This window comes from Dryas octopetala, chromosome 1, assembly GCF_963921425.1.
Source record: "Dryas octopetala chromosome 1, drDryOcto1.1, whole genome shotgun sequence".
NCBI classification, from domain to species: domain Eukaryota; kingdom Viridiplantae; phylum Streptophyta; class Magnoliopsida; order Rosales; family Rosaceae; genus Dryas; species Dryas octopetala.
In genome coordinates, this window is record NC_141366.1 from 10,269,081 (window position 1) to 10,288,748 (window position 19,668).

The 19,668-nt window shown below is 35.5% G+C and overlaps 3 protein-coding genes across 5 annotated transcripts in view; 1 reads left to right on the forward strand and 2 right to left on the reverse strand.

The window, feature by feature from the left end:
• Nucleotides 1-669: 669 nt before the first annotated feature.
• LOC147297652 (farnesyl pyrophosphate synthase-like) lies at nt 670-4,068 on the reverse strand. The gene is made up of 12 exons (XM_086234566.1): nt 3,843-4,068; nt 3,112-3,136; nt 2,910-3,025; nt 2,715-2,801; nt 2,511-2,627; nt 2,331-2,419; nt 2,177-2,228; nt 1,947-2,042; nt 1,654-1,698; nt 1,465-1,554; nt 1,298-1,369; nt 670-1,113 (listed from the first exon to the last, which is right to left on the reverse strand). Exons 1-12 carry the CDS (start codon nt 3,951-3,953, stop codon nt 985-987), a joined length of 1,029 nt encoding a protein of 342 aa, XP_086090692.1. The 5' UTR covers nt 3,954-4,068; the 3' UTR covers nt 670-984.
• Nucleotides 4,069-6,294: 2,226 nt separating this feature from the next.
• Nucleotides 6,295-8,927, reverse strand: LOC147297653 (E3 ubiquitin-protein ligase At4g11680-like). 2 transcript variants are annotated; one of them, XM_086228871.1, is made up of 4 exons: nt 8,373-8,927; nt 7,619-8,050; nt 7,097-7,472; nt 6,295-6,704 (listed from the first exon to the last, which is right to left on the reverse strand). In XM_086228871.1, the coding sequence occupies exons 2-4, from the start codon at nt 7,972-7,974 to the stop codon at nt 6,558-6,560; spliced, it is 879 nt and encodes a 292-aa protein (XP_086084997.1). In that variant the 5' UTR covers nt 7,975-8,050; nt 8,373-8,927; the 3' UTR covers nt 6,295-6,557. The 2 variants fall into 2 exon arrangements, with proteins under 2 accessions (XP_086084997.1, XP_086084996.1); XM_086228870.1 differs by having other exon boundaries at nt 7,619-8,927.
• An 8,747-nt stretch (nt 8,928-17,674) lies between these two features.
• The window catches only part of LOC147297654 (mediator of RNA polymerase II transcription subunit 15a-like), an 8,896-nt gene continuing 6,902 nt past the window's right edge, over nt 17,675-19,668 (forward strand). Inside the window, exons 1-5 of one of the 2 annotated variants that reach the window (XM_086237976.1) lie at nt 17,675-17,887; nt 18,252-18,382; nt 18,510-18,621; nt 18,793-18,952; nt 19,493-19,668. The exon at nt 19,493-19,668 is cut by the window's right edge and continues 1,288 nt beyond it. In XM_086237976.1, coding sequence (XP_086094102.1) covers nt 18,273-18,382; nt 18,510-18,621; nt 18,793-18,952; nt 19,493-19,668 — 558 coding nt within the window. In that variant the 5' untranslated portion in view covers nt 17,675-17,887; nt 18,252-18,272. The remainder of the gene's footprint in view (nt 17,888-18,251; nt 18,383-18,509; nt 18,622-18,792; nt 18,953-19,492) is intronic. The other variant, XM_086237983.1, reaches the window with a different exon arrangement.

Consider the following 19,668-nt stretch of genomic DNA (forward strand, 5'->3'; position numbering starts at 1 on the left):
GATTTGTGGTAAATCCTTAGTCAGAAGTTTGTAGCCACTAATTTCCATTATTTGGGCATCTCTTATATTTTTGTTCCATTTAATTAAAACCACCCCCTACTTGTCCAAGAATAACAGCATTCTAAGCCAAAATTACCATTGGCTAATACACTTGTACAACTCAATATTATTGTCAATAAAAGTAGACAATCTTCATTCCATTCCAAAATTAACCAAAATAGTTTCTAATTCTCACTATTTCTAGAAGGAAAAAAAGAGAGGAAGAAGATTAAAAAAACCCTGAATCTATTAATAAAACTCATAATTAAACAGAAGAAGCTAAATTATTAATGTCAAAATTTTAAACATCGAAACTCTTTAGCACTGAATACGGAATTTTCAGTGTTGAAATCTTAAGTGCTGAATTAATTTTGCAAATGAAACTTAAGTACAAATTTTGATTCTTTGACCGAAAAAAAAAACTACAAATTTTGATTAATAGCTGCAGATAATTATAATAACATATTTTGATTAATAGTTGGGTGTTTCTCTAATGGTGACAGTGAAAGTCTGATGGTAGTAGTGCGTATGCGTGCTAACCATGGCTTAACTTGTGTAGGCCTTTATTTACCAGTCACTCCATTATTAAAGTCGTGATATGTATCTACTTTTTAATTTTAGAGCACAATAGAAAATACAATGTTAATATTATAGAACAATAGAAAAGTACAATGAGCACACAGTATATAGGCCTAAATTCATTTTTGGCCAAAAAACTGAAATCAATTTTACAATTTTAAACTACAAAATATCAAATAGTCACCAAAAACTTGCAAAGTTTGGGCTAACCAATTGAGCAGGTCAGTTTTTCATGGGAGAGCCAAATCAGAACCAAAAGAGATGGGATACGAATACATTATGATCTTTCTTTATTTTTCCTTCTCGCTGTCCTTTGTTAGAACCAAATAGTCACTTATGCTCTGTTCTTTTGCTTTGTCTCTGTCCCTACTTCTGCCTCTTGTAGATCTTTGCCAGGAATGATTTCAACACTGCCTGTACCGCTTTGCTTGAATGAGCTTCAATGGATTTTATAAGTTTCTGGTAACTGTTGCTCTCATACTCAGCAAATACACCCTGCAGACCCCAAATTTAATGTAACAATGTTAAAAATGATTTGTTCTAACTCCAGAGACATGCACAGGAAGCAAACCCTTGATAGAATGCAAAATGATTCCCATGCTTAACGCCTTGGGGGAAGAAAGGGAAGAAACAAAAACACAGAAAATGTAAACCAGAAAGAGAAGGCAGGGAGAGTAACCTCAAGATCAATGACTTTATATAGCTCCTTTACTTTTGCAATACATGCTTGGTCATCTTTCCCATAGTTCTCCTGGTAACATAACACAAACATAGAAAAATGTGGTCAATAACTATAATACAGGGACATAGTATACAATATGTAGGAAAATGATTTTTCTTGCTTACATGTAATAATTTATTTTGTTCCTCATTGGAAATTTCTAGTGCTTTCACAACCAACCAAGAGCACTTGAAGTCTTGAATATCTGTCCCAACCTAATATTTTAAATGACTGAGGATTAGGACTCTCAAAACTCTATGATGGTAGGGAATTGCATGATCAAAGGCCAAATGAATATAGCTTTGACAACATACCTTGCCGATCACTTCAGGCTCACCAAAACAATCCAAATAATCATCCTACAAAATACATTGGCGTATCATTTAGAACAAAATAAAAGATTAAACCAAAATACTAAGGCAACAGAGATGTATGCTTGTTTGATTGCTGAGAAGTCATAGGAAGGAAGAAACAATTGGTGGTCATAGATCTTTTATTAGATCTTTTATTAGTCCTTGGAGCTGTAGTTGTGGCATTAACACAGGAGGATTTCTTGGTCTTCCTACAGTCTATCACAGGAGGATTTCTCTGTAAAATTAACAATTACCTGTACTTGAAAATAGTTTCCCATCTCAATAAGAATATTCTTCACATCAACGTGGCTTTCAAGATCTTCGCCTGCCATTAGCAACGCACATGCTACCTGATTGCATAGATTGATCACAAGCAAGATATGTCAAAGAATATTCACTAAACCCTGGCATGAACAAGGAAAAAAATCACTCTTCTCTGAAGAGGTATTCAGTTATGAATGCATAAAAAAGAATTTGTACTCACTGGAAGGTAAAATGAGTAATAAGCAGTTTTGTACTGAACAATGCGGCGGTGACTGCATGATAACACAACCATTTGAGCGTTATAAACAGGAAAAGGAAATAAATTTAATTGAAACCAATTGTATTAAATCTAAACCATCTCAATTTTCACTTACAGTGCCAATGAGTACTTTGATAGATATTTCTCTCCTTCATGAGTGGTAATTAAATCTATCATTTGTCCATGGGCTGTTTGAAATTCCACCTGCATATGAATGTTGATGATTGATACATGGTTAAAAGGAAAAAAGCAACTTAGTGGCCCTGGTCTAAAGTCTATGTAACGAAAACCTTACCTCATTAAATAAATCCAGCAGATCCACATAGTAAGGCTTTCCCTTAAAATGCTTTTTGAGAATTCTTGGGATTTGGTTGCGAAGTATTATGCCATCATTCGCAGCAATCATGCCAATCTAGGATTAACAATTATGGAAATTAGCATTTTCAAAGCAAAAGAGAATTGCACAGGGAAAAGGTTCACTCTCATTAGAGGCTCATACCTTTGGGAGTCTGAACCAGCAGGGCTGACCCCTACGTGTATGAGAGCCATCCATGATATCATCGAGTACGAGAAAATATGCTTGAAGCTGCAAAACGCAATGAAAAGGGTCAAAATTACATTGCAACAGAGCAGAGGTGTGGTAAGCATACCGATTGATATTGCAAAAACAGCAGGAGTTATTTTGTAGCCATACCCATTCAATACACCAACCAAGTGCACTTGCTTGAAAAACTTCATCATCTGTTAATTCCTTTCCTTCCTTAAGTAATTTTAAGCTGTCAACGACAGATAGACCGCGATTCAGCTTTCCTGCCAACAAAATAAGTAGTATGAGCAGAAGCTCTATCACAGAAAGGTCAAAGATGCATTGGAAATTGTAACATTTCTATCAACACCTCCTGGCACATTGTAGTCCAGCATCTGCAAACAAAAAGGCACACAAAGATTCAATTATGATGCACAAATATCAGGAAAATTGAGCATAAACTTGTGCCATTATATAGTGCACAAAAAAAAAAAAATTATGCACATGGGCCTTCAAAACCATATCTGTGCGCACAAGGACATAACCCAAGTTCTATTGGAACTAATACAAACCCACACAGACACACGTACAAAACATGTGCATGCTATATACATGGGCTTATTCTATATTTACAACTGCTATTTTGGTTGCATTTTCAACATGCACAACTCATATGGAAGATAAATAAATCGTGTATATGTGCAACTAGAAAAGTCTATACGAAAACCATGTATATGCATGCTATAAAAGTTCAGGCAAGGCCATATTAAAAAAAAAAAAAATCAAAGCTTTCAGCCCACTTTGGACTTCCCAATCATCCCAATACCAACATTCTTATAAAAATCTTTTATCTCACCCATCTAAGTCTAACAAAAGTATCCCATCAAACTTCACAGCCAAAAATAAATTTGCCTCAATCCGAATAATTTAAGAAAAATATTCCTTCGAAAAGCCAAACAACACACAAGAAAAAAAACTTGAAAACTTGAAACTAAAACTGAATGTAACAGTAACAGCACAAGTATAAAATAGTCAATCTTTGAAAGCTACGCACATTGAGATTACAAAGACAATAATGAATCGAGGGAGAGATGGAAATACCCGGTCGACCCATTGACGAGAAGCGTCGGTGAATTCGAAAGCAGGGTCATTGAGGAGCTCCGATTTCAAAACTGAGTACACCTCCAAGAACTTGGACCTTGAAACGCTCATTTTTTTCACACACAACACTTGAGAGAGAGCGAGAGAGAGAGCGAGAGAGAGAGAGAGATAGAGAGAGAGAATATGATGCGAACTGCGATGGAAACAATGTGAGCTTTAAACGCGAATAGAGTAAAAGAGAGAGAGCGTTTAAATAATGAAATAGTAGCCGCTAGTTTTGAACGAGTGAAGAAGGAAGCAGAGTTAGGCTGACTGACTCACTTGGTGGTGTAATTAGTCCACAAAGTCAGATCTGGTGTTCTACTTAACCACAAAAGCTCCGATATTCCTCTTATGGTGACCCACAATCTCAGATATCTGCCGTCTCACACAGGCTGTTATAGTGACGTGGTATTAATATTATATCATATAAACTAATCTCAAATTTCAACGTCCTAAACCTCTTTTCTCATGTTATGTTACGCCACTATAACAGAAATAAAGTAAAGGAGTTTTTCTCCTACTTCATAGTTCTACACCAACCATGTTTGACTACTTCCTTTAATTCTAAACCATAATCTCAAAATCAAAAGCTGTTTTTTTTTTAAACCATTGGATTATCCCAAGTGGTGGGGGTGGATGAGGTAGGGTGGGATAGTAGGGGTTATTATTAGACTAGATTCATGGTTCGATTTCCTCCAATATAACAAAAAAAAAATTTTTTTTTTCTATTTCAATCAAATATTAAATTCAAATTTATAAGTTTATAAGTTATAACAAATAATTTTTTAATTAAAAATTAAAAGGACTGCTATTTGTAAAAATCATCTAATGTGAAATGACCAAGAAGGACATAAAATAAAAAAATAAAAAAAATAAAAAACTTGAGCCAACTTTAGCCACCCTGCCACCAACCTCGTCGCCGGCGGTCAACCCCACACTGTCGTCGGTCGACTCTTCTCCTCCTCCCTCTCTCTTCTCATATTTCTCTATCTCTTTTCTCCCTCTTTTTCTTTCTCTTTTTCTCTTTTTCTCTTTTTCTCTTTTTCTCTTTTTCTCTTTTCTTTCTCTTTCTCTCTCTTTGCACTCAATTTATCAGAAGTAAAGGGAGTGCGAAGAGAGAGGAAGGAAAGAGAGATAAAAAGAAAGAAAAGAGGGAAAGAGAAAGAGAAAGAGTGGCATGAAGTGTGTCGCGGTGTGGGTCTGACGCTGGTGATAATGACGATGGTGGGGTGGGTGGAGGCCACCTTGTTCGGATCGCAGAGGCTGGTTTCAGCCTTTTTTTTGTCTACTTACAAATTCTATTTTTAAAAATTATTTTAAGTGGGGATATTTTTAGAAATTTGAAGGTATGTATAGAGAAATTGTTTAAAAATTAAAGTAACATTGATGTGTAGTGAGTAAAGGGTTTGACTTGTGAGGTGATAAAAACAAGGGTATGCATATAGCAGCCCTATCAAAAAATTAATTTTCACCAATTCAACCTAACATAGATAAGAGCATTTACCCTACAATCGAAATACCGACTTAGAATCCCTCCCCACCCAATATCATTTGTTTAAAAGAAAATCTAAATTGGATAATCTAAGTATATTCCTTTTGAAAACCAATTTATTCCTTATCAAAAAATTGGAAAACATAATTTTGATCTTTTATTGTATTTGTGAAAAAGACATCAAGGCCATCGATAATTTCTATATTTGATCGAAAAAAGAAGAAAGAGACAAATTGGGGGGACAAGAGTAACATAATATAACATTTTTTGTGACTCTTAATAATATAACATTTTTTGTGACTTGTAATGCTAAGTTTGCTAACCAAGAGTCCAATACGGAGTGCCAAGTGACTTTGGGCATCTCACCAACCTCAGGTACTGCGTCAATTGTCAGAGTATGGGAGATTGGGAGCCATATCTTTCTGCCACGTCATTAAGTCAACAGTTTACATTCTTTCCATCCAAAACGGCGCCGTATCTATAGTTGATTTGCATGGGCTCAAATTCCGACCCAGTTTGAATAGGGTAAAATAAGGACTACGCTGACTCCGGCCCATAATGATACTGGGCTTGACCATCCGCCATGACTCACTCTCTTTAACCAAGCCTGACCCGTCTACATATATGATGCTGGGCTTTACTATCCGCCTGGGTTCGAACTTGGCAATTTGTTTGTCATTTGCTATTGAATATTTAAATTTTGGAAGTCTTGAGGTTAGTCTATTTGGTCAGAAATGGTGGTTGGTGGAGTGATGCTCTAATGGGTAGGATTATATTAGGTTAGGGATTTGATTTCCTCCAATGTAACAAAAAAATAATAATAATTTGGAATTTCAAAATCAATATTAGAGCACAACAAAAGTACAATATAATAAAGCAAATTTGTTAGATATATATCATATTACAAAGGTTGATGCATTATTTAGTCCATATATATATGTGTGTACATGTATTCTACATATTAATGACATTCTAAAGAATATGTGTTTTGGGTACAAGTAGGGGAGAATCATTCTCTTGCTGTTTGTATATTCAAAGATTATAAAACTTTGGTATGGTTTGGTTACTGGTGAGCAATAAACTCACTCGAGTAACCATGTAAAATCACACACAAAAAACAAAAAGAAAATAAAAAGAAAAATTTTAAAAAATAGCCTCAGCCAAATTGCTGTCCTGTGTTCCTATCTCCGTAGTTCTTGCTTACAAAGAGGACAACAAGATATAATCCTAAGCCACTGATCCACACACTTGAGGTGAAACATATGGGAACATGGCAACTGCCTCACTTCTTCCTTGTCGCTATATTTGGCCAGGCATATACAGCACTCCTGTCAATAAAAGCAAAAGAGACAAATTAATGGGCTGTATATGGTTATTGGCCAAAAAAAATGGGCTGTATATGGTTGTAGGACATTATTTTCTTGACATTTTACATGTTAGATAATTATTAGACTCCAAAAGTATAACTGAGCACAGTTCTACTCTTTTCATGAAAAGACACATTACAAATAAGTGGGCAGGGAGTCAAGGATTTGGATTCAAAAATCTTACCAGACCCTAAAACTTTAGCTGTTAAGAAATAGACCAACAATGTATATATTGGACAGTTAAGACTTAGAAGAGAAACGGAGATCTAGTAAGTGAAAAATCCCAAGCAGGACACATATGACATATCTATATAACAAGACCAAATTAGATTTGTATTATAGTATTGACTTACTGGATCTTCATTTGCAAGGTCAGAACTGCAATCACTTCCAAGCTCTACTTTGGTGTTAACTTCTTTGTATCTCCAGCTGGGAAGCTGAGAGATTTGGTCATCAGATGCTCCTCTATCAATGGACCCCATGTTCATGTTGTATCCAAGCAGGCTGCTAACTAGGGGTACACAGCAACATAGCAGCACAAACAGTAGGAAGGGAAAAGAGTAGCTGATGGCATTCCAAGCAAGCAGAGAGATGCAGAGCACATGGAGTTTTGGGGCTCCAGGAAAAGAACTGAAGCGAGAATCAAACACCCAAACATTACCCATTACAAACCATATTGCAAAGAACAGCTCAAGCGAGGTTCTACACCTGTTCATCAAATGTGTGATCCTGTATGTATATATATACACCAGATATCAAACTCTGAGATGTACAAAAATCCATATAAAAATACAGACCCAAATTTTTCATAGTCTGCAATGATTAATCACAACCATAATAACTAAAAGGAAGTAATTGAGGGGTATAAAAAGTACCTGGATTCTTCAGTGTTTCTCTGCTGTTCCATATTAGAGAGGTTGAAACCATCTCCTTGAGTCAGATAAAGTAGCCTGTAACGCCCAAAGAGTACCAGCAAATTGAGAATACAGCCAACCTCATACCCAACAATCCAAATTCTCATAGGCCACATTGGCTTCTCCTTCTTTGAAACAGCCAAAGTAACTGTTGTGATGCTTATTTGAACAACCAAAGCTATAAATTCCAGCATCATCCAAGTGCTGGAATTGAAAGGGTTTGACCCAAGATCAGACCTTGATCCATTTTGGTAGTGGAACACTCTCCTTAAGAAGGTGAACCACCTTGCTCTAGATATTCTCATAGCCATTCTCATCAAGAATGAAGAAGGAGGAGCTCTGGAGGGCCTGTTCCTGACAACACTAATAGCCGTACGATCATCTCCTGGAGAACTTGATGAAAATGAAACCGCACTGCCAGAGTTACACATGGACACTGGTGGATAAAGGTAACGGGTATTCATGGAAAAATAATATCTATTGGCCACTATTTATATATGGAATTAGAGAAGGGTTATATGGTGTGAACTGAAATGAGGAGACTAACATGAAATATATGAGACTTGTATCACAAAAGTTGTGCTGGGAATTATCACAAATATGGGGATTGCAGTTGGTTTGTTGATGGAAAGCCTTGTATTATGATATTCATGTAACTTTCATGTTTACTTCAGTAATAGTCATGAGAGTTGAATGAGGCAAAGGTGAAAAATACCATTTGGGTTGAGCAGCCACAAGCAGTGGATCTAGACGTTTGTATCATGCTCCAACTTGTTTACTGCAGCAGCTCAAAAAAAACCCATTTCTGAAACCAACTCTCAAATATCCCAATCCAAGAAAGCAAGATTGCAGCTTTGCACTGTGAAACCTCAAATTGAACAACTTTATTGGAACATACCAGAAAATTAATCACCTTTCCACCAAAATTTTCAAAAACCCAGAAAGCCAAAAACTTCCAAGGCTTCAAGCCTCTCACCCAAAAGCACAAACCATGCAGAAGAGGCCAAATGCTTTAATGGGTATCTAGAGATGGACCTCAATATGAACAAAATAAAAAACAACTAAACTGTATAAAAGGGGGATTGGGCAACAGAAGCAGCAGGAGATGGGTGTGGAGAGTTTGTCAGGAAGGTGAGGTTGGGTCTCAGATGGTGACCAAAAATTCAACAGCTAAAGGGGTTTGCTTTGATTCCAAGTGAATCAGACGGTTTGGAGGGAAGCTAACCGTTGGCCTAACTTCCCTCCTGCTTTTGTTTATTAAGTAAGCAAAGCTGAGAGCTACTGCTTCTTCAACTGCAAATCTCCATCTTTATCCTTTCTCTAATAGAAAATTAGAATAAAAGCAAAAAATATCTATTTCTTTTTTAACTTTAAAGCTGATAAATGATAAATCTGGTTTTGAAAGTTAATTGGATGACAGATAAAGTGATATTTTGACAATTACGCTTAGTAATTTGTGTCTAAGCAGTTGTTAATTTGAATTCTGGCGGGTACAGTGCCTGTGATAATTTTTGTGTTAGCAGTGCCAGTAGGCCACCTAATCCAATCTGCAGGTGCATTATTTTGGAACCTCCATGGCCCTCTTGGGGTATTGTTTTACATGTAGGCCACGCCATTCTGGCCTTTTGTGCCACATCATATCTTTCTAACTCATCAGCAATCCTTGATAGGTCATATTTTTGAAAGATTTCAAAATATGGTATATTGTCTTATGCTTTATTTTGTGTTTCATTTCGATTCTGTCAAATGTATTAAACGCATTGGTTAAAATTAATAAAAACTTTAAACAACGTAATTTTGAATATAAATGCACTATCAGCATATAAACATCAAAAAAATATTAGATAAAGTCTTAAAGATACTGCATAATGGGGACTTTGAATCTTTCTGGGGCATACAACGTCACAGAGTATACAAAAATCAAAATGATATCCAACTCTCTCCCATTCTTTAGGAGCAAGACACGTAGCATTAGCTTCTCTATAAGACCATTTTATTTTTATTAAACTTTAAAGCTTTTCCCATACATAAGAACCAAGATACCTTGTAGAATCTTCAAAGGTCGAGGTGTTTTGTCAAACATTTTTTCTTTAATTTATTAGTTCATTAAAATTGTATTGGATAAGTAAAGACTTGAACCACATCTCATGAATAAACTAGAAAGATAATCATTTAAATCATTTTTATGGTCCAAATTAACATTCAATTTTGAAGTTAAAGTTTTTGTAGGCGAGCCTCACACGTGATCACCAAAAATTGATAGCCTTGGTGACTTGGTCTCAATGTCTCATTAAGTATGTAGCTGATATGTGGATGGTGCCATGACAGTGAACATACAGACCCATTTAACATGCTTCTCATTTATGAATTAGAATCTAGAAATAGCATTTGGGCCATTAACAAAATTAAATTTTGAGAACGGTGGCTCTGACATTATTTGATGATTTTGATCATAACTTAACTTTATAGAATTTTTCTATTTTATGTAAACTATGTATCTATAAGCTACTAATTTACTAAAACTTAACTGTTAAATTTTTTGATTTCCACGCAATGAATGAATGAAAAACAATGACCCATATATGCACTAATTGATTTACTCTTTGTAAAGAAATGAGAGTCATCTCACACATGAAATGCAAATGGGAAGAGTAGTATTGGGTAGGGGTGGGTCGACCAACCGCAACAACCGCTCCGCAACCGAAAACCGCAGCAACCGCTCCGACAATGGACCGCTCCGACAATGGACCGTTCCGACGACATCGGTATGTCTATTGAACCGAAGGTGGCGATGGCGGCAGCGGTCTGAGAATGCTTTACCCGTCGGTGTAACCGAACCGACCGACACTTCTTCTTCTTCTCTTTCTCCTCCTCCTCCTTTGGTTTCTCCTCTTCTTCTTATTCTTATTCTTTTCTTCTTCTCTTCGATCTTCTTCTTCTAATCTTCTCCTCGTGAACATCTCGAAGGTGGACGGTGAGCTCTGGATTGGCAGCGGCAAAGCTCCGGGAGTGGGTGCGAGTGTGCCACAGTGACGCTTGGGAGCTGCATGCGGTGGTGTCTCCTAAGCGAAGCTCCAGGGTTGAGTGGTCGGACTAGCGCCTTGTAGAGAGATAAAGGTGACTGGCCGGAGTTGCAGTGGGTGTTGGAGTTGGAGTTGCAGCAGTTAGGTGACTGGCCGGAGTTGGAGTTGCAGAGAGATAGTCTCAAGCACCGAAACCGATCACACCGACCTGAAAATACGGCATCCGAAGCCGTCGGTAACCGACCTTGTCGGTAGCGATTGCGGTTGTGAAGTTTGCCATTTCGTGGGGTGCGGCGGTTGTGAAGTTTGCCATTCCGTGGGGTGCGGTTCGGTGGTCGGTCATGGGGTGACGGTTCGGTTACCGATATCGACCCAGCCCTAGTATTGGGCAATCCAAAAAGATATATGGTATACATATGAATCCACAAATGTAAGTTTTACTCTATTAACTAATATAACAATGAGATTTTAAAATTTCAAACAATTAAGTTATGTTGGAATCTTTCTCAAATGAGTTGATGACATGACCCATATATGCTTGCAACGTGTTAAGGAAATATTTCATATACTTAGTGAAAAAAGAAAGAATGAAGGCTAAGCTAAAGGGATAGAAAATTAAGAGAAATAAAATCAAGCTAGATATTTCGTAATTGACTCAAATTTGACATTCTTTAGCCCTGTAATGTGTGGCAACGTGTTGATATTCATTTGTGATTTGCAAGGGAGAGTAGTCCTATTCATGAGATGACTCATGAGCTGATGAGCATATATGGATATGATGTGAGCATGTTGGAACATTCAACTTTAGAGTAATAGCATCCTCGTACATACTCAAGCTTCTAACATACCCCTTGGCCAAAAAAAAAAAAAAGCTTCTAACATACCCTGAAAGATTGTTGTATTATTTATTTTATGAATTAAATATTTAAGTTTTTATTTAATCATAAAGAGAGATATTCAAATTTGACTTGAGAACTTTTTAATAGTGTGAAAAGATATAATACTATATAATCTGCTAGTTGATAATGAGAGATGAAGATTTGAATTTTAAATATTTTTCAATTTCGTTACAATTGTAAATAGATATGAAGGGTACCCCATGGGTGGTCGGTCATGGTTTTTTTTTTTTTAAAACAATGTTTGCCATTTTCTTTTTAAATTCTGATCACTGCGTTTAAGGGTATAATTGAAATTTTCAATTTTTTTTGTTATCCGGGTGAATTGATCAAATATTCAAATCACGTGGGTAGAAGTCTTTGAAAACAAATAGTGTTACCATGGGGGCCCAAACCGAAAGCAAAGAAAACTCTCAAAACAGCCCACAGGCCAGCGTAGAGTACCTAACCATACAAAACAACACGAAGCCCAAACCCAAAATCCAAAATTAGAGCGACTCATGTTTACTCTAAAAAATTATCAAACTGAAAAATCAGATGAGTATTTGTGAACCGACCTCCATGCCTTGATGGTCAATAACTTGTTAAATATATTGCTTGTACAGAATGGACACATTGAAGAGGCATCTTCCCTTCTCTGGTCAAGAGGGATTACAGGAACTCACGAAAATTGCTGTAAGGTTTGAGGAAAAGATTTATACTGTTGCCACAAGCCAGGTACCTCCATAACTCTTGGGGTCCTAATTTTTCATGGGACATGTAAGCCTACTTAGATATGTACCTTTATGTTACATATGTAATTACTTACACAAATATTGTCTGTGTTTCAACTTTCTTTGTATTGTGGCTAGAAATGTGTTCTAAGTTTTGTGTGGATCTCTGTTTCCAGTCAGATTATCTACGGAAAATTTCTCTGAAGATGCTCACCAACACAATGGCCAATTTACCATCCAATTCTACAATGGCCACTTTACCATCCAACTCCGCTGGTAATAGCTGCATGCATTCCTTTTGAAATGGAGAAAAGGTTGCATTTTTATGTTATATATAGCTTTCTTCTTAATGCCTGATCGAAAAGTTCTATGGTTTCCTTATTCTCACATCTCTTATCTGAAATGATTCAATGTTCATACCTGTATTGGTTCGTACAGTGAAAGTTCGAGACTGGAGTTGGTTTACTATATTTTATTAAATTTATTTTTTCGGACAAGGGATACAGCTGCTTTCCCCACGGACCCCACGTCATATGCACTTCATGCACAAGTCCCAATGTCAAATTACTCAAGTGCAGTCTCATGAAAATCAAATGAACCCACCGTTGGGTTTTCGATTTTATGTGAATTGTAAGCTTTGTTTTTGCACATGTGACTTTTGGGAGAGCATATGAGGTTTTGGGAGAGAATGAAAATAAAATGGGGCTCAGACTAGCTCTAGGAAATCTGACGGCAAATGATTGAGGTGGAAAATAAAAGGACAGATTTTTTAAAATTCAAATCATAGTTTAAATTTTGAGTAAATTTCACTTTGCACCCGTAGTTTGTTCAAATTGTCAAGTTGCTTTCTGACATTTTAATTTTGACAATTTAAAACTCAATATTTAAAATCAAAGACACTGTGGTCTCTCAGTAAGTCTGACTGTTACGTTAAATGCTTATGTGGCACATATGATATCCACAATTAATGTCTGCAACCATCATAAGGGCAATTTCAGAAACGTTCTTTTTGCAAGTGCACAGAAAAGACAAGATTATGTAGTTGATCTTGTTGGCTTCATGGGTTATGATGGTAGTGCTGCTTTGTTGTATACTTAATGGTCGGAGATATTGAATCCTAAGTCAACAATTGAATTTATTTGAAACAATTAACCATCAACAATTAACCATATGAGTCCTACATATGCCACATAAGTAATATTTAATGTCTAACTGTTAAGTCAGACTAAGGGGCCACATTGTCTTTGTTTTAAAACTTGGGTTTCAAATTGCCAAAAATTGAAACCTGAGAGCTCAACTTGACAATCTGAGCAAACCCCAGGGGTGCAAAGTGAAATTTGCTCTTAAATTTTCATGAACAGAATTGACACGTGGCTGAATTGCAAGTCAAGCTATATGGTTGTGTGACATTTTGTTAGAGTATTAGTGACAACAATTAATCTTTTTTTTTTTGTTTAAATGAATTTAATCTATGAGATTTACTTTAGACAAAACAAAAATCTATGGGGATTGACAAAAAAAAAATTATAAAAGCATTTGGAAACGCTTTTTGGTGAAGTACCTGTAAGTACTTATTTAGGAAGCGTTTCCAAGTACATTTATAATGAACATTTAGATATTTTTCAAAAAAATTGATGTGCTTCTAACAAAATTAAAGCGCTACTGAGCAAAAGTGTTTACAAAAGCACTCTCAGACAAACCTTAAGAGTGCTTATATTTTCACCCTTCCTGTCTTATTTTCCCACCCAATTTATTTTTACACCCACCATTAATTTGAAAAAAATATATATATATATAAAAACACTTTCTATCTCCTATTATTTCTATAAAAAGAGTGTTTTTATATTCTTTTCAAATTAATGGTAGGTGTAAAAATAAGGTGGGCATATAAATAGGATAGAGGGTAAGAATATAAGCACTATTTACTAATTTGTCTTTTTTTTTTTTTTCTATCATCTTCTTAAATTATAATTTAGTGAACATAAAATTCCTCTGGGCGATGTATATACATTTATCTCAAGACCCACCATCGATTAATAATTGCTCAATTAGAAATGACTCGAATCAACCAGTAGCTAGAGAATTTTAAGGTGCAGCCTTGTTTGGGCCTTTTTTTTTTTTTTTTTTTTCTCTTTTCTTGAGAAGTTTGTTTAGGGTAAATTTTTTTAAAAGTACCAATTCAGCCTACCAAGTTTAGTATGAGTTTTCTTTCCATTTTTCTCTTAAAATTTTAATTTCCATTTTGAATATCCTAAAACGCCCTTATTTAAAAAAAGCTGTTATAATATGATATTAATTAAATAGGACTAGAACAACAATTAAAAAAGTTGTAAATCGTTACTCAACTCTATTGGTTAGAGGCAAAATAGGAAAGAACTTGTATTTATCTTGTTCTTTAGCTTTGCGACATCGTCATGGTTTTTATAAGAGAGTTTTAAGTACATCATGTCCGAAGTGTGTGAAATTTAACATAAGTCCAAGTTTCTTCTCTTTTTGTCTAACTCACTTCCTTTTTTCTTTGTGAGCTTCGGAAATATCCCCATTCATAGGTCTCAGATCCACATCTATGAATTGAAAGGTCCGAATAATCAACTCTGCAATCAGTTGTTAAAATCAATAGATTTTCAAATCGTTCATTTGAAAAAATTAAAACCCTTCTTATTGGACGATCATGATCCTTTTTTTTTTTTTTTGATAAATTGGATGTAATTAGTGTTACAAGAAAAATAAAGAAGACAATATGTAACTATTATGGGTGGTCATAGGTTGGGTTGGGTCAGTTTTGGGCTCAAACTGTGCACCGGACCGAACTATTCGGTTTGGGCCTCAAGGCCCACCGAAATCGAGAGAAAATGGGCCTCCACTAAACCAACCCAACTGCTAAAGGTGTGGGTCAGTCGGTGGTCGGGTTTAGGCCGACTCACTGGAGATTGCCGATTCTTGCACAATACAACACCATTCATCACATATTCAATCCAATTCAATTGTATAAGGTTGTGTTTGGCAGTTCAAAACCATAGATCCATAGAGAAATATCAATAAAGGAAGCTTGAAATTCTCGATGAACCTTGTAAATGGGGCCGAAGAGGTAGATAGCGAGGAACTTGACGGTCCGAAGAGGTGTGGCAGCGGAGGAGTCAATCTTATTAATGACGAGCTGGTAGTTGGAGGGATATGTAGGAGCGGAAGACAAGGCCGTCATGCTCAACGGTGTTGTCTGGGGAGAGATTGGGGAGTTCGCTGCTGTTAATGGTGAAAGCAAGGAATAAAATTTCAGGTTTCGAGGAAATTTCGACGGAAATTTCGAAAATTTTTAAATTTCAACAAAAATTCGACGGAAACGACGGAAATTGTTATTAAAATACAGAATTTTGAATGAAACTTTACCATATGTTTATTTAACATATTATCTACTACATTGATAAAAAACATTGAAAAAACCAAATTATATGGTAGGTTTCATGTGATATGTAATGAATATAATGCGCGTTGGAGGCAAATATTATTAAATAAAATTAGTATAATGAATAAATAAAATTATTATATTCTTTATACTCTATAATTTATACACTAAATCATATATACTCTATATACTAAATCTTATATACTCTATAATATATACATTAAATTTTATATATTTTATAATGTGTATTCTATATTCTTTAGGATATGGTATAAGATATTAAAGTTTAGGCTATTTAAAATATTTTTAATTATTTTTATATAAAAATGTAATAAGATTTAAAATTTAAAAACAACTAAACGAAATCTCAAATTTTTTTTCTTTCTAATTATACAAAGATCCCAAACCTCAAGTCCTCAACCAATTCTAAACTTTTTTTTTTCCTTTCTCTTTTCTTTTTTCCTTTTCTTTTATTTTATTTTATTTTCTTTTTATTTTCTTTTTCTTTTTCTTTCTTTTCTTTTCTTTCTTTTTTTTTCTTTTTCTTTTCTTTCCTTCCTTTCCTTCTTTTCTTCTTTCTCCCGTGACTTCACCTTTTCCTTATCTTTCTTCTTTCCCACTGTCCAGCCACCAAACCCATTCTCTTTCTTCTTTCCCACTGCATGCCCAGCCACCAGACCCACGCCGAGACCTTCTCTTTCCTTCCTCTTTCTCCTCTCTCCTTCTCTTTCTCTTTTCTCCTTCTTTCCTACTGCCCAGCCACCAGACCCACGCTGATCTCTTCTCTCTCTTCGATCTACTGCCTTCGGCGACGACCGGCGACGAGGCCAGCTCGCCTCTTTCTCCCCTCTCTTCCTCTGGTCTCTGCTTCCTTCCTCAGTCCCTCACTGGCTTCAGCTGGGTATTTAGCGAAATTTCGAATATTTCGGCGAAATTTTCTGAAATTTGGTCGAATGAGTGTTACAATTTCAGAACCTTTAAAAATCAAAATTTTTGGCGAAATTTTGCCGAAAATTTCGAAATTTAAACCCTTGGGTGAAAGTGAGAGTGAGACTGTGAGAGTGACTAAGAGATAGAGAAAGCGAAAGACTGAGAGAGTCAGAGAGAAGGTTGAGAGAGCTTTGTTTGAATTGAAAGTGTGAACATGAAATGAGATGGTAGGGTTTTTATAGGCTAAGGATTCAGTGCACTAAGGTGCATGGTTGCTAGGTAGGGAAAAAAAAGAGATGTAGGTCGGTCGGTGTTTTTCGGTTATTGAGCGAAGTAACATGTTTAAAACCGTACTGTATATCGGGTCGAGTCGGTATGAAACTAACTTCTCCTATTTTCTATGTCATAATCAAATCGGACCACCGAATTTCGGTCGATGGGTCAGGATGAACCGACCCTATGCCCACCCCTAGTAACTATTGTATTTTTTTTAGCACCAAAAAGAAAAGGTTATTGGATTACTCTTTTTTAATTATCATATTATTTTTAGTTTTATTTCTAACATTTAAATTAAGGCATTACTCATTAGTAAGGTTTGATATAATACTTAAAAAAAAAAAAAATCAGACTAAGAGCATTTTTAACAGACTTTTCAAATGATTTTTAATACTCTATTTATTGTGCTACGTAAGAAAAAATTACTTCAACAAACTCTTTAAAATAGAAATTTAAGATCAACTAATCAAATTTAAAAAGTGAAATAAGTTCTTCAAATCTAATTTATTATTAAAATATTAATTTAAAAATTTTCTAAATTAAATTTATTATTTAAATTTAAAAAATCTATTAAAGTGAATAATTTTAATTTTTTAAATTGTCAATATTTGAAGAGTTTCCTCTTGGAGATGCTCGTGTCGTGTCTTTTTTTTTGTTTTTTTTTTTCGACTGAGCAACTGTTTTAATTGTTAGTCTTAGTCAAACTAAAAATCAGATTTTTATCTAAAAAAAACAAACCTAAAAATCAGTATTAGTACGTTGAGTTAAAATAGGCTTGTTTGAAGCTTCAAACAGAAAGAATCAAAGAAAGACCAGTTAATTTATCCAAACCAAGCAACACTTAATTTTTACGCATCAATCTTCTTCCACCTCGAGAGTCTACTTCCCCGATTGCCTTCTTTACCCAATTCGGGAATTTTTCTCTCACGTCAAGATTGTTCCAGTTGAAGCCTGCTCTTCTTCATCTCCAAGTCCCCTAAAAGTAAACGGTAAACGTTTTTCTTTTTGGTAAATTTTGTTGTATTTTGGCTTTCAAATTTAACGGATTAGGGTTTTGGTGTAATATTTATCGTCGGATTGTTGTACATCTTCCTGGGGTTTCGATTGTCTGTGATAATGTGAATTGTGAGCTTTGTTTTTGCATATGTGAATTTTGGGATTGGATTTGGAGATTTTCTTCACAAAATCATGCTTAAAACTAGTTTAAACGGATATATGCTCTGACCCAGAAATGCCTCCATATTTAGAATCAATATCATCGTTCAAATTTAGCAACTTTTGTACAAATCTTTTCGCCTTCTTTGTAAGTTTTCATTAACTTGCTATTCAATTTGTGTCGTTTTGTTTTGACAGTTTTTTGGTTGGTTAGATTCTATGGATACCAATAACTGGAGGCCTCCTCAAGTTGGCGAACCCCCCTCTATGGAAGGCGATTGGAGGAGTCAATTGCAGTCAGATTCACGGCAAAGAATTGTCAATAAGATGTAAGTGAATCTTAAAAAACAAACAATTTCGTGGATTGATTTATTCATCCTGAATTTACTTTTGTTGTGAAGAACCGACCTCCATGCCTTGATGGTCAATAACTTGTTAAATATATTGCTTGTACAGAATGGACACATTGAAGAGGCATCTTCCCTTCTCTGGTCAAGAGGGATTACAGGAACTCAAGAAAATTGCTGTAAGGTTTGAGGAAAAGATTTATACTGCTGCCACAAGCCAGGTACCTCCATAACCCTTGGGGTCCTAATTTTTCATGGTACATGTAAGCCTACTTAGATATGTACCTTTATGTTACATATGTAATTACTTACACAATATTGTCTGTGTTTCAACTTTCTTTGTATTGTGGCTAGAAATGTGTTCTAAGTTTTGTGTGGATCTCTGTTTCCAGTCAGATTATCTACGGAAAATTTCTCTGAAGATGCTCACCATGGAGACTAAGTCTCAAAACACAATAGCCAATTCTACAATGGTGAATTTACCATCCAATTCTACAATGGCCACTTTACCATCCAACTCCGCTGGTAATAGCAGCAGGCCCCCTGATCCAGGTAATAACATATATGAGCATTGTGCTCCTGTTTCATGCATCTATACAAATTTCAGTTACACTTATAACTACCCCTTCCCTCTCCCTGCATGCATTCCTTTTGAAATGGAGAAAAGGTTGCATTTATATTTTATATTAGGTTTCTTCTTAATGCCTGAAATGTTCTATGGTTTCCTTATTCTCACATCTCTTATCTGAAATGATTCAATGTTGATACCTATATTGGTTGGTACAGTGAAAGTTCGAGACTGGAGTTGGTTTACTATATTTTTTAAAATTTATTTTTTCAGGCAAGGGATCAGATTATTAAGAATATGAGGAACATAAAGGGCATTTATTGTGTTTTTGTCTTCACACTTGTTTATGTACTTGGAAATCTTTGGCTGACCATAACTTGCTATAGTATTTTTTATTTTATTTTTATAGGAAACATAAGTAACTTGCTTTAGGTTTAAGCCAGTAAATTGCTTTGTTGTTTCACTCATTATTAGCACTACTTTTTCTCATTTGGTTTTTATTCTTTCCGATTTTGCTTGTGTAGGGTCTTTTGGTATGCAACCCCAGGTCCCCAATCAAGGACAATCACTCTCTATGCCTTTGTCAGGTAATCAATCTCAAGCACGCCAACAACTCTTATCACAGAACAACATTCCGCCTGCTGGAGTTCAAAGTTCCGCCAGCTTATCATCTGCTCTACCTTCTGCTTCCGGTTTAACC